At 50.9% G+C, this 11,654-nt stretch overlaps 1 protein-coding gene across 4 annotated transcripts in view; it reads right to left on the reverse strand.

Annotated features, from left to right (window-relative positions):
• Positions 1–11,654, reverse strand: part of CAMSAP1 (calmodulin regulated spectrin associated protein 1) — a 32,980-nt gene extending 21,326 nt beyond the window's left edge. For 3 of the 4 annotated variants that reach the window (XM_053962254.1, XM_053962257.1, XM_053962253.1), the window contains exons 1-2: positions 11,483–11,654; positions 3,075–3,237 (exon numbers count right to left, since the gene is read on the reverse strand). In XM_053962254.1, coding sequence (XP_053818229.1) covers positions 3,075–3,237; positions 11,483–11,551 — 232 coding nt within the window. In that variant the 5' untranslated portion in view covers positions 11,552–11,654. Of the gene's footprint in view, positions 1–3,074; positions 3,238–3,892; positions 4,021–11,482 lie in introns of those variants that run through there. The other variant, XM_053962255.1, reaches the window with a different exon arrangement.

Raw genomic sequence — 11,654 nt, forward strand, 5'->3', positions numbered from 1 at the left:
CCCCACACTCAGTGGCAGCTTTGCTCCTCAACCCTTTAAACATTAGGAATTGGAATTCCCTGAAGTAACTGTTTGGCTCTCATCAAAGTTTGAGGATGAAAAAAGCTAATTCTGGTCTAATTAAACTCCATTTGCTCAAACCACTGTCTAAGCTAAAGGGATTTAGAACCTTTCCAGGGTACAGAAGGTTTCCAGATGTGCTCAGAGTGATCCATGTCAGTACTCCCAGATTTATTTGGGGAGGTGGATGACAGTGAATGGGGAAAGACTTTCCTTCATGACATCCTTCCCCTGTGCTTTCTGGAATTCAGACAAACAGTTGTAGGACCTCCCTCTGGAGCCCATCTGTGCCAGCCAGGCTTCCACCACAGCCAGGAGCTGCAGGTTTCCAGGAACAAGCCATCCAGCCCAACACCTGTGCAAGAACAGGAGCTGTCTCACAGTGTTTGTGTAGCTGCTCAGTTGTTTGGCTACCAAAATTCTCTTTTCATGGCCAAAAGGTGGAAAAAAAAAAAAAAAAAAAAGAGGACTGCATCATCTTGTATTATCAAATAAAACAAAGCCCAAACTAGGACTTCAAAGTATTTGTCATGCACATGCTCCCAGTGATTTGTCCTTGAGGAAAAAAACCCACAGGATGAAGAATTTTCCTATTTAAATGCCAGCTTAGAAGTGAGAATTCAAATATCCTTTAACAGAAAAGAGAAAATACATTTGCAGGTAGAACCTGCAGTGATGAATGGCTTTCAGTAACAGTTTACACCAGCATCAAATTCCTGCTCTTGACCCTTTCCACTCTTCACCATGAGCTCAGCCTCATCCAGATGAAAATGAAATGCACCAGAATTTTAAGGATTAAGGCACAGAATTATGTCAATTCATAAATCAAATCCAAATCTAACATTTCAGAAAAATATTCATTCATTTGAAGGCAGTTATGGAAACCTGGTAAGATTTACTTCAGAACAGAAGTGTTTTAATGTTACAAACAGATAAGCTTTTTGAACCAAATTAACCAGAAACAAGTCTAAAATAATAAAAAGTCCTCAAACTCTTTAATCTGCATAGTGAGATTTTAAATAATGAAATCACAATTGATTGTAGCTGCCCAAGACTCACTGAACAACATCCAATGTCTTAAAACTAAAACACAACCCTGAGAGATGACAAGTAATGTGTTAAATTCAAGTATTATTCATAATTATAATCACACAGGAAACCTTCTTAAACCCATCTCTCTATGAATTAAAGAGGCTTATAAATTTCTAGGCATTGTGCAATGCTATTCCAGCAGTAATGGCTAACATGTGACAGAGACTTGCAGGAGCCATTTCAAAAATCAAACTACATTTCCACGGGCCACAGTCCTGCTAAGACACAAACAGACACCAATCCTCACTCACTGGGGAAAAAAATGACTTTTCCCTATTGTTTGTGGCATTTAAATGTTGTTTCTTTGTAACCTGAACAAGCCTAAATGCAAGGAGAATAACTGGCAGAGGCTGCTGCAGCCAGAGATCCCAGCTCTGCCATGGGAAAAGCTGAATCTTTTTAGCTTTTAGTCACAGGAAAGCCAAATACTTTTACAACCTCTGTTGTCAGGAGCATAAACAGACTTGCCATTAAGCAATTAACTGGTCCAAGAGGTTGAGACACGAGCCTGAGTGCTGGAGCAGACACCACCCAGCAGCACGAGGCCAGCGAGCCCTCTCTGCAGCGCAGGATCCGTGCCAGTCCCTTCCCATTTCGGATCAGCTTTCCTTCGAAACAAAGTCACAATATAAACAGTGCATCCCCAGGTCTGGAATAACTGTTTTATCACGGATGGCTAAAAAGTTTCAGGAAATGTTACAAACAATTCCAGTAACTGAGAAATATTTACATCAGGAAGTGCCTGTTCTGTTCTTTCAAGTTATCAATGTTCCACTAACACCCTCCCCAAATTCCCACATTTTCAGACGTCATCTGATCCGTGGGTTTTTTTTTTTTTTCTCTTATTGCTTGTAACAAAATACATTAAACACTGTAAACCCCATGATTTTTTGTACCCACAATCACCAAGATGAGGGAGACACTGACAGGGCTGGAAATGTTTAAGAAGAAAAATAATTTATAAAAAAAATATTCCAGCGGGGATTAATATTTAATGGCAGGAATGGACCACTTTTCTTCAGCCTTGTCACCAAGTAAGCCAGTGCTAATCCATTAAGCATATTATGAGTTTGGAGAATTAGACTTAGATTAACAGGGCCACCTCATTTTCCAAAACAAGACTCTATATATGTTTTTATTATATCTTTTATTCTGGATAAAACAGGCCCACTAGTATTGCATCCTATTTCTTCATAATGAAGCTACTTAAACTCGAGATGCATCTTGTACTTCGAGACAGATCTGGTTCAAAACAAAAAAGCATATTTCAATAGCTGCCAGGAAAACACTGTACAAATATACTCCAAGAATATTTCTTTTTCCACGTTTGATATGTGTGACAATGTGAGGGAAGGAAGAGCTCCTCTGTCCCCTACAACCTGCTCTTTAATGTCACAGCGCCCAAACTACACCTGCTCATTCAACATTTCTTTCCATAAAAGGTTGCTGAACACAAACAGATTATTTTTTAGAACGTTTTGAATGTAAAACCATAATCTGATACAAAAAAGAAGTTCTAACTGAGCATACAAAGGGCGTCAAGGTGCCAGCATCTCTTAGCCAAGATGACCAGACAAGAAGAACTAAAGCCTGGAGGGACTTGGGGCCTGCAAGCAGTGACATAAAGCTCTGTGGAACAAAGTCTGCTTAGCTAAAGCAAGGATTTAAACATTTTGAAGCAGGCAATTCTTGCCAAGCACCATCTGGGAGCGTTCACCATTAGGTTTGCTGATTCAGGGCATCTCATACAGTCCCGTTATTCCTGTTTAAGGTACCAGCAAAGATACAGTATTACAAGAGAACGGGCTGCCATGTTATTGATATTTAAAACAAAGCCAAATTTAATTACTCCTGAAACAGCAGGGGAGACAGAAAAAGCAAGAACAAAATCAAGAATGACTTCTTGACAGAGGTGATCTTACCTATTCCGTAGGCTTTAGCACAGATCCATTGTAGATTAGCAGCTATTTTTGCTCTGGCTGAATCGTAGAGCTCCAAAGGGACAATCTCAACTGCACTATCTGTCAGAGCATCCATTTTTCTTCTGGTACTATCTCCACCCGCACAAACATCAACATCCACCATCTAAAACAAAAACAAAAGGCAGAGACTTTCACACGAGCCGACGATTCTAAAGCCACACGGGCGAGGGGCTGGCCCGGCTGCACACAACAGGCCCGACATCCTTCGGGATTTCCATCGGGAGGGCTGATGTAGCGATTCCAAACCCGCTCGGAAATCAAAAGCCATCGGAGCCCGGGGCGAGCATCCCTTATTGTCAAGGGCAGGGCCTGGCTCGGCCAGCCCCGGGCCGAGGCAGCGGAGAAAGGCGCAGCCCCGTCACCTGCCGATGGGATAAAGGGAGGATGGGGCTCTCCCGAACAATGCGGGCAGGTACCGCCGCCCCCTCCCCGCCCGCGGGGCCGCGCCGGGGCAGGGGCAGAGCCGGGGCAGCACCTGCGGCTCCTTCCCCCGCCTCGCCCCCGAGAAGCAGCAGAGGCTCCGCGCCCGCACGCCCATGGCCGGGCCGAGCAGCGCCGGGGGCCGGCGGCGCCCCCTCCCCGCATCCCCGCCCCACCCGGGCGGAGGAGGAGGAGGCGGCGGTGGCGGCGGCGAGGGCGGGGGAGGCGGGGGGCGCAGCCCACCCGGCGCCGGCTCCGCGCAGGCCCCCGCCGAGCCCCCGCCGCCGCCGCCGCTCCCCCCCCCGGCCCGCCGCGGCCTGCAGGCCCCGCCGCCTCACCTTGCCGCGCTACCGCTGCCTCATCCCCGGCGCGAGAAGGGGGCACGGCGGTGCCCGGAGCCCCGGCGGCGCGGGGGTGGGGGGAGGCTCGGCGGGCCCGGCGCCGCTGCCGGTGCGGGAGGCACGGACGGAGCCGCCGCCGCCGCCGCCGCCGAGGGGCCGCGGCTGCCACAGCGCTCGGGGCCGCGCGCGCGCGCGCGCGCGCATGCGCCCGCCTCCCGCCGCCCGCGCGCGCCCGCCAGGCAACCGTTGCCATGGCGACCGCGCCCGGCCCGGGAGCGCGGGGAGCGCGGACCCGCCCCTCACGGCCCCGCCGCCCGCACGGCCCCTCACGGAGCCACGGCCCCTCACGGAACCACGGCCCCTCACGGAGCCACGGCCCCTCACGGAACCACGGCCCCTCACGGAACCACGGCCCCTCATAGAACCACGGCCCCTCATAGAACCACGGCCCCTCACGGAACCACGGCCCCTCATAGAACCACGGCCCCACACGGAACCACGGTCCGTCAGGGAACCACGGCCCCCCATAGAACCACGGCCCCTCGCGGAAGCACGGCCCCTCATAGAACCACGGCCCCTCACGGAACCACGGCCCCTCATAGAACCACGGCCCCACACGGAACCACGGCCCCTCATAGAACCACGGCCCCTCGCGGAACCACGGCCCCTCATAGAACCACGGCCCCTCACGGAACCACGGCCCCTCATAGAACCACGGCCCCTCACGGAGCCACGGCCCCTCACCGACCCACGCCCCACCTCACGGACCCACAACCATCACGGTCCTCCTGCCCTCACAACCCTGCCGCCGCATCCCCTACCCCATCTTGAGGGGCAGGTGCTGACCAGGGCTGCCAGGGGAGCACCGGGGTCCAGCCTGTGGGAGTCATGATGGAGAAAGAGCCTCTTTGGTTAAAAATGGGGTGAACGAGAGTGACTTGAGCTGTGTCCCACTCCAGTGACCTGTCAGGCAGGTCCTGGCCCTCCCAACCTGCAGCCCGGGGGAAATGTGGGGTCTGCAGGGGTTTGGGGAATCAGCTCCTGGGCAGGAGGTGGAATTGGGGCTGCTGGGCCCCCATCCCATCCTCACCCCACAGAGTCACAACCCCTCGGCATCTTCACCCAGCCTTCCCTTCGGATGCAGGGAAGCACAGAATTGCCAAAGAAACTGCCTCACCACAAAAACCACCAGCTGTGGGAACCTTTAGGCGCATGATAGATTCCTCTGTACCAAAGCAGTCGTTTTCTTAAGTGCAGGAAGGATTGAAATTTCTCTCTGCTGTCAGCACGGCTCAATAAAACATTGGGTTTGTATCAAAAAGTATCAGCAATACTTTTCTTCATGGTATTACAAATAATGTCCTTCAAGATTTGCTGAGTTACTCCCTGCTCACCACCAAAGGATGCTGGACGGTTTTCAAGCCGAAGCCTGACTTACACATCTTACGTTTCTTGGCAAAAAGAGAATTTCTTTCCCTGCTTTATGTCGTGATCTGTAACAACAGCAAGAAATGCGTGACGGGTTCAAGATGTGGGGTTTTTTTTGCTGTTAGACACGCTCTTGTCTCCCAGCCTTGTCTCCCGCTGTCCGCACGGCAAGCAGGGGTCACAGAGTCCTAGAACAGAATCATGGAATATCCTGAGCTGGAAGGAACCCACAGGGATCTCTGAGTCCAGCCCGTGTCCCTGCACAGACACCCAGCCGTCCTCAGGGCCTCCTTTGGGTGCTCTCTGACAGCTTTAGATCCTGCTTATCTTGTGGTGCCCAAAACTCTGTGCAGTTTTGGCCACCGCTGCCTACCAGGCTCGTGATCAAAACCGGACTCTGCAGATTAGCTCACTTGACAAGTGAGTTTTAGGGCTCGTCTGAAAAGTGAAGCTGCATGATTGAGCTTCGAGCCTTTAATGCCTGTGCTGGCCAGATGAATTATCCTCCTATCCATCTACTGAAACCATGATTATAAGTTTAGCTGCACAACAGCGATAGCAGACTGACCTTATTCCACCTAATTTTGTTATGATTCCCATAAATTATTTTCCTGCTGCATGTAACCGGTAGATTATATGAATATTTCAGAATCATTAAAGATTCATTTGGGTATGTCTTAAGATTTAATGTTTATTTCCCTGTGTCTCCTCAAAGTGCAGGGGGAGGGCATTCTTTGTTTGTGTCACCAGGAAATACAATCTGGTGTCCAAAGGTTATTCCAGCCTCTATCACTCTCCCATATTGCAGAATTGTGTGCAATTAAACTGTCTTTGCAAACAACTTGCTGGTTGTTTAATAATCTCTCTTCGAAGGGTTTGGTTTTCAACACAGTGGTTTACAGGCTGTCAGTTTGGGGCGTTATCATCAGAACAAGCTGCTCTTGTTTGTAGATTTAGCATTAAGGCCGAATCCAAATCCCCTTGTATTTGAGAAGAATGTTTTCATTTTCCTGGTGGATTGGGCAATAGACCCATGGCAGGAACAGAGCAGCCCCTGGACTCCTGGAGCAGGTGACCTGTGTTGAGGGTGAGAAAACTGACCTACATCTTCCTCTGACATATTTATCCTTGAGGTAATGAATGGATCCAGTTGTTAAACTTATCAGAAACAAAAATATGAAGGCAGCAGAAAACCCCCACAAAACCAGGCCAGTATCACTTCAACTTCTGAAACTCTTGGAACAGAAAAATGCAAAAAGCATCAAGGGGAGTGCTCTCCTTTCCCGGGCCTCTGCTGCACGTAGCATCCTGGCCTTGGAATTACCTCTTGCTCTGCCCCTTTTTCTCCTCTCTGCACCTCTTCCAGTCTGGTGTGGAATGTGCTGCCACTTCTTCCTCTGTGGTAATTCCCTGAAACTCTGCTACTGAGGGCATTTGCATGCCCTTAAGTGGAAGCTGAAATTGATGTTTTGGGAAACTTTGTAGGTGATGATGAAGTGGTTTGTCGAGAACTTGGCATCATCCCACACCAGCATCCTCAAACTTGTCCCGGAGATAAAAAGTCTGCATTTAAAGTGGGAGGATCACCAGTGGATTGCTAAGCATGTTTACCTTTTCCGTGAGAAAATAAATGACTCCCATATTCAGCAGCAACAAATTCATCTGTAATTTGCGTGCTGCTTGTTTCTTTCTGTGCTCCACTACTAAACACGCTCCAAGGCTTTTCTTCTGGAAAATGGTAATACATTGCTTTTCTACATGAAATAATTTTCCTATTAGTCTCCTGGATTCCTCACGCACTGAGAGTGGGTGTACACGTGAACTGACACAACTTGTCTTCCAGCAGAGCTCTGAGGTTAATTACTAGCAGGCAATTCCTTTGAGAAATCACCATATTCACACATGACACTCATTGCAGGTAGCAAAGCTGGACCCTTTGTCCTTGTTTTCTGCCATACTGGATAAAAGCCTGGGATTTTGGTTTCTTCCACCTTGTTTCAATTACCAATATTGGGAGACCACGGATAGAATAAGAGTATTAGTTCCCAGAATATCTGATGTCCCCAAGGACAGCAGATCTAAATTAATGTTGTAAAAAAAAAAGTATCTTCTGTAAAAATATAAATGTGCTGTGGCCTGAGACTTACAGGCTGAAGTTGGTCCTGGGTATGTAGAGGAAGAGCTTCCATTCCTGGAATTGTTTGGGTTGGAAAGACCTTAAAGATCATTTTGTCCCAAACCCCTGCAGTGGGAGGGACACCTTCCACTATCCCAGGTTTCTCCACACCCCATCCAACCTGACCTGGAACATTTCCAAGGATGGGCAGCCACAGCTTGTCCTCAGCAGCCAAAAAAGGCAGGTGGCTCTCTCTGGGAAGAGAATTTTTGCCTTCAGTCTTGCCCAACAGCTGCTGCCTGTGCTCTGCAGAGCAGTGAGAGAAAACACTCAAATGAATGAACATTTTTATCTCTTATCCTTGCAAAATTTCCAAGACAGCCACGAGTGCTGGAGATGGCCCCAGCAGAGCAGCGAGCAGCTCATGCACACTCACAGCCCTGGCTGCTTGCAGCTCTCTCCTCAGAGCCCTATTTTCAGCCTGGACTAATTTTGAACCCTGCTGTAGCTGCTTCCCTGTGCTTAGTTCTGCAGGGCCTCGTTTGCCCCGGTGCTGAGCACTTAATATCCCCAGCCAGGATTGACTTAGAGCCTGGGCACACCCCGAGGTCACAGCGTGGGGTCAGTGCTGGCACTGCCTGGGGGGCAGAGGGGTCTGTCTCCTCTGTGCCCCTCGCATTTGGTATCTTAAACATATGCCCACACTACAGGGATCAAAACAAAAGGTGCATCTTACTAGAAATTCCAGAAGGAAAAGGAGATGTGGTCAAGAGGACACTTAAAATATCTCCTGACTGACTGGAGCCTGGGTCCCATCACACGAGGCGGAGTGGGGTGGCTGGCAGCCTCCTCATGCTCTTGCTGCTCCGACAGCTCCAAATGTCTTTTCCTGCCTTGTACAAAATAGTTTCTTGTGACAGCCCATCACGGAGCCCGCCTCGAGGAGCAGAGAGCAGGATATTATTCTTAGTAATGGAACCATCACTTCAGTGCCATTCCCAACAGCACGGGAACAGTTTCTGAGGCACAGCGCTGCTGTCAGCAGCTCCTTATCTCCACTTCTGTGGCTCGGCAGGAATATGCAGTGGCAAGGCCTTGTGCATCAGGGAACCACAGGCAACGAGCAACATTTTTCATGTAAATAAAGAAAACAAATGAAGTGCAGGTAGTAGGACTCCGTTCCATTCATGCTTTTGTATTATTTCAAAGGTAATGTATATGCAACTCAGCTGTTATGCTGATGAGTGCAACAAGTTATTCAGATTTATTTCTTTTTCCGCTGCTTGGAGTGTTTGATGTGTATCAAACCCAAGAAATGGGACGGGCGGGGAGCACAGGCAGCTCTGCTCCTCACAGAGAGGGGCTTCCCCCCAGCCAGGGACAAGCCCCATCACATTTAAACGAATACTTGTGTTCAGCACTTATCTTCAAAGTGCTGTGCAAACATTAATTAATGACTCTGTTATTGCCAGGGGGAAGAGCTGGCTGAGGGAGGGGTGACAGCTCACCCTGCCTGCCTTCCTTGCTGGGAGCCAGAGCTCCCTTCCCCTGCTGTGAAGGGCAGGATGCTCCATCCCCAGGCCTCCAGTTACCTCCAGCAATTGCAGCTCTGGAAGTGCTGCTGGTGGGTTCTAAGTGCCTGCATCAATAATAGGAGGGGGTTTTCCCTGTAAAATATTTTTATCCATAAGATTATTTATTTTTAAAGTCCCTGGACTATGTTTAGGAGGATAACAGGTCAATAGCATTCACAGCCCAGCAGGTTCTCCCGGGAGTCTCATCCCACCATGCCTTGTCATTCCTCAGGCAACCCCAAAGCAGGGAGACCCCAGGGACGAGCTGGGTGAGTGCTGAAAGGGTTTTGAGTGTTGTCATGATCTAATTAATGAGCAAATGAGATGTTTCTAGCTTTCCATGTATCTTTATAGTCATTAAACCATTTTTAGCAACCACATTTAAGTAGTGCTCAAACAAATCAGTTTCAATGTGGACTGTTGATTTTCTTTTCCCAGATGATTTCATTCTAAAATGCATTTTTTTTTCTTAAGGACACTTCGAGTAAAACTATATTAACCACAACTGTACAACTATGTAAAGACAGAATTACTTATCCCCAACTTTTTTACCATTTAAGCATTGCAGGAAATCAGTGAATAAAGTGAAAGGCAGGAGAAACAAACGAGAAAAAAAAATCGAATTGTATTCCAAAATGCAACATCTTCCTCCTGCTCCTGGCTGTGCAAGGTGCAAGAGCCCAGAGCAAGGTGGAACATACTCAGCATGATCATCCCAATAAATGCTGTAGGGATAGTGGAGCAGTGCAAATCCCTGGCACAGGAATGGCCTGGCATCCATCAGCATGGCACAGAGCCCTCCTCTTGCCATGAGCTGGCACGTGGTTATCCTCAAAAACAACATCCTGATCCCCTGCTAAGCATTACCTTTGGGAATTCACAGCCACCCCAGCCAACCCTTTCCAAAAAGCTGTTACAACATGGCGATTTCACCAAAATGTTCTACATCCATCACACGGAGGGAGGGAACAAATCCGTGGCTGCCTTGTTCCAGGTCCCCCAGGGGATGCACAAAGGCAAACACTGCCTGCCAGGTCCTGGAAAATCCATCCCAGCCTCAGGAGGGATGTACCTGACCCAGCACTTCCCATTCCCTGTGGCAGATCTGAGCTATGGTCTTGCAACACAGGGGATATTTTGAGGACAGGGCTGTAATCTCTGGATTTGAAGGCTTCTTCCTCCACAAACTTAAACCCTCAGCCCTGGGCTGAGTGGCCAGCACAGAAACTTGCTCGGGGTGATTTTGTTGTGCTTCAGTGCAGCAAAAACTGCCTCAAAACCAAATTAAAGCTCCTCGAATTCCCCCACAGCAGGGTCTGGCGGGGGTGGGCAGTGGCTTCCCACTGCATTTTGCCTCGTTCCCATTCAGTATTTTTAGCTCCTGCTCTTCTGGTGGGATGCAGCTCCCAGTTCCCCTTGCTGCCAGCTCTGTGCCACAGCCAAAGCCTTCACCTGGCAGCCCTGTCCCCTCCTGCCCTGCCTGCAGGGAGGTGCCAAGGCAAACACTGCCCTCCTCACCTGCTTGGGCCCCAGCCAGCTTGCACATGCTCCAACACTCTTAAATCTGCGGCCAGAGAAATACGGGAATGTACAAATTAGTCACAGGAATTGAAACATCTCCATCCTGCTCATCCAGGTCTCATTTACAGCAAGAACTTGACGGCTGTAAAATTGAGACACAGAGCAGGAAACCGAACCGTGCCAGAGCCTCTGATCCACCGGCAGAGAGCTGTGGCTGATGGACCTCAGAGCAGACTCCCAGGATCAGGGGTGGGCAGTGGCCAGCCTGGTCCCCACACCCCTGGCAGGGATGCCAAAGGGGCACATGGTGTGTCCGTCCCTGCTGCAGAGCTGGGCACAGAGCTCATGCATGCCCTGGGGTGCCCATCCCCAGATTCCCCCCACAATCCCTTCCAATGGCTTTGGCACCTGCCGAGGTTGGCAGAGATGTGGGCAGGACACAGCCCCACACCACGACGGGTCTGGCTGAGGAGAGTGACCACGACACCATGAGCATGACGCGGGGATGAGCCACAACACGGCTCGTGATGGTCCCATCCTGCTGTGACGGGGTGGCCCCTCTGTCCCCATTCGCAGCGCTGCTCACTGGGGCCATCGGGCGTGGGGCTGCATGGCCCTGGTGCCCCCGTGCCATCCCAGCCCGCTCCCCACGCGTGCCGAGCCTGCTGCTTGCCCAGCACCACCCTGCCTCAGGCTCCCTTCCCTCCCCGGGGTTCGGAACTGGCTGAGAACCCCTCAGCTGGCCCTGGGAACGGGGGCGATGAGACCCCCCAGGGCAGCCCGCGGAGAAGGGGGTGCTGCAAAGGACGCCCCATCAGTGGGGCTGGGGCACTGGGTGCCGCTGTCTGTCCGGCTGGGCGGACACACGGCTGCTCCGAGACCCCCAACCGCTCAAAGAGCCCCGGGAGCGGCCCCTGACCGCGTGAATCCCCGCCAGCACTGACTTACCGCCGGCCGCCGTCGACATCCTCGCAGCCTCGGGGGTCGCCGGGGGCTCTGGGCAGCTCCCCGTGGCATGGGAGCCCATGGCACGTCCCGGGGCTCAGCGCCGGGGGGCTCGGTGCCCTGCGCTCCCCGGGCAGGGCTGGGGGCAGCGGGGCAGCGCTGCGCTCCCCGGCAT

Source organism: Vidua chalybeata, chromosome 21 (assembly GCF_026979565.1).
Source record: "Vidua chalybeata isolate OUT-0048 chromosome 21, bVidCha1 merged haplotype, whole genome shotgun sequence".
NCBI lineage: Eukaryota > Metazoa > Chordata > Aves > Passeriformes > Viduidae > Vidua > Vidua chalybeata.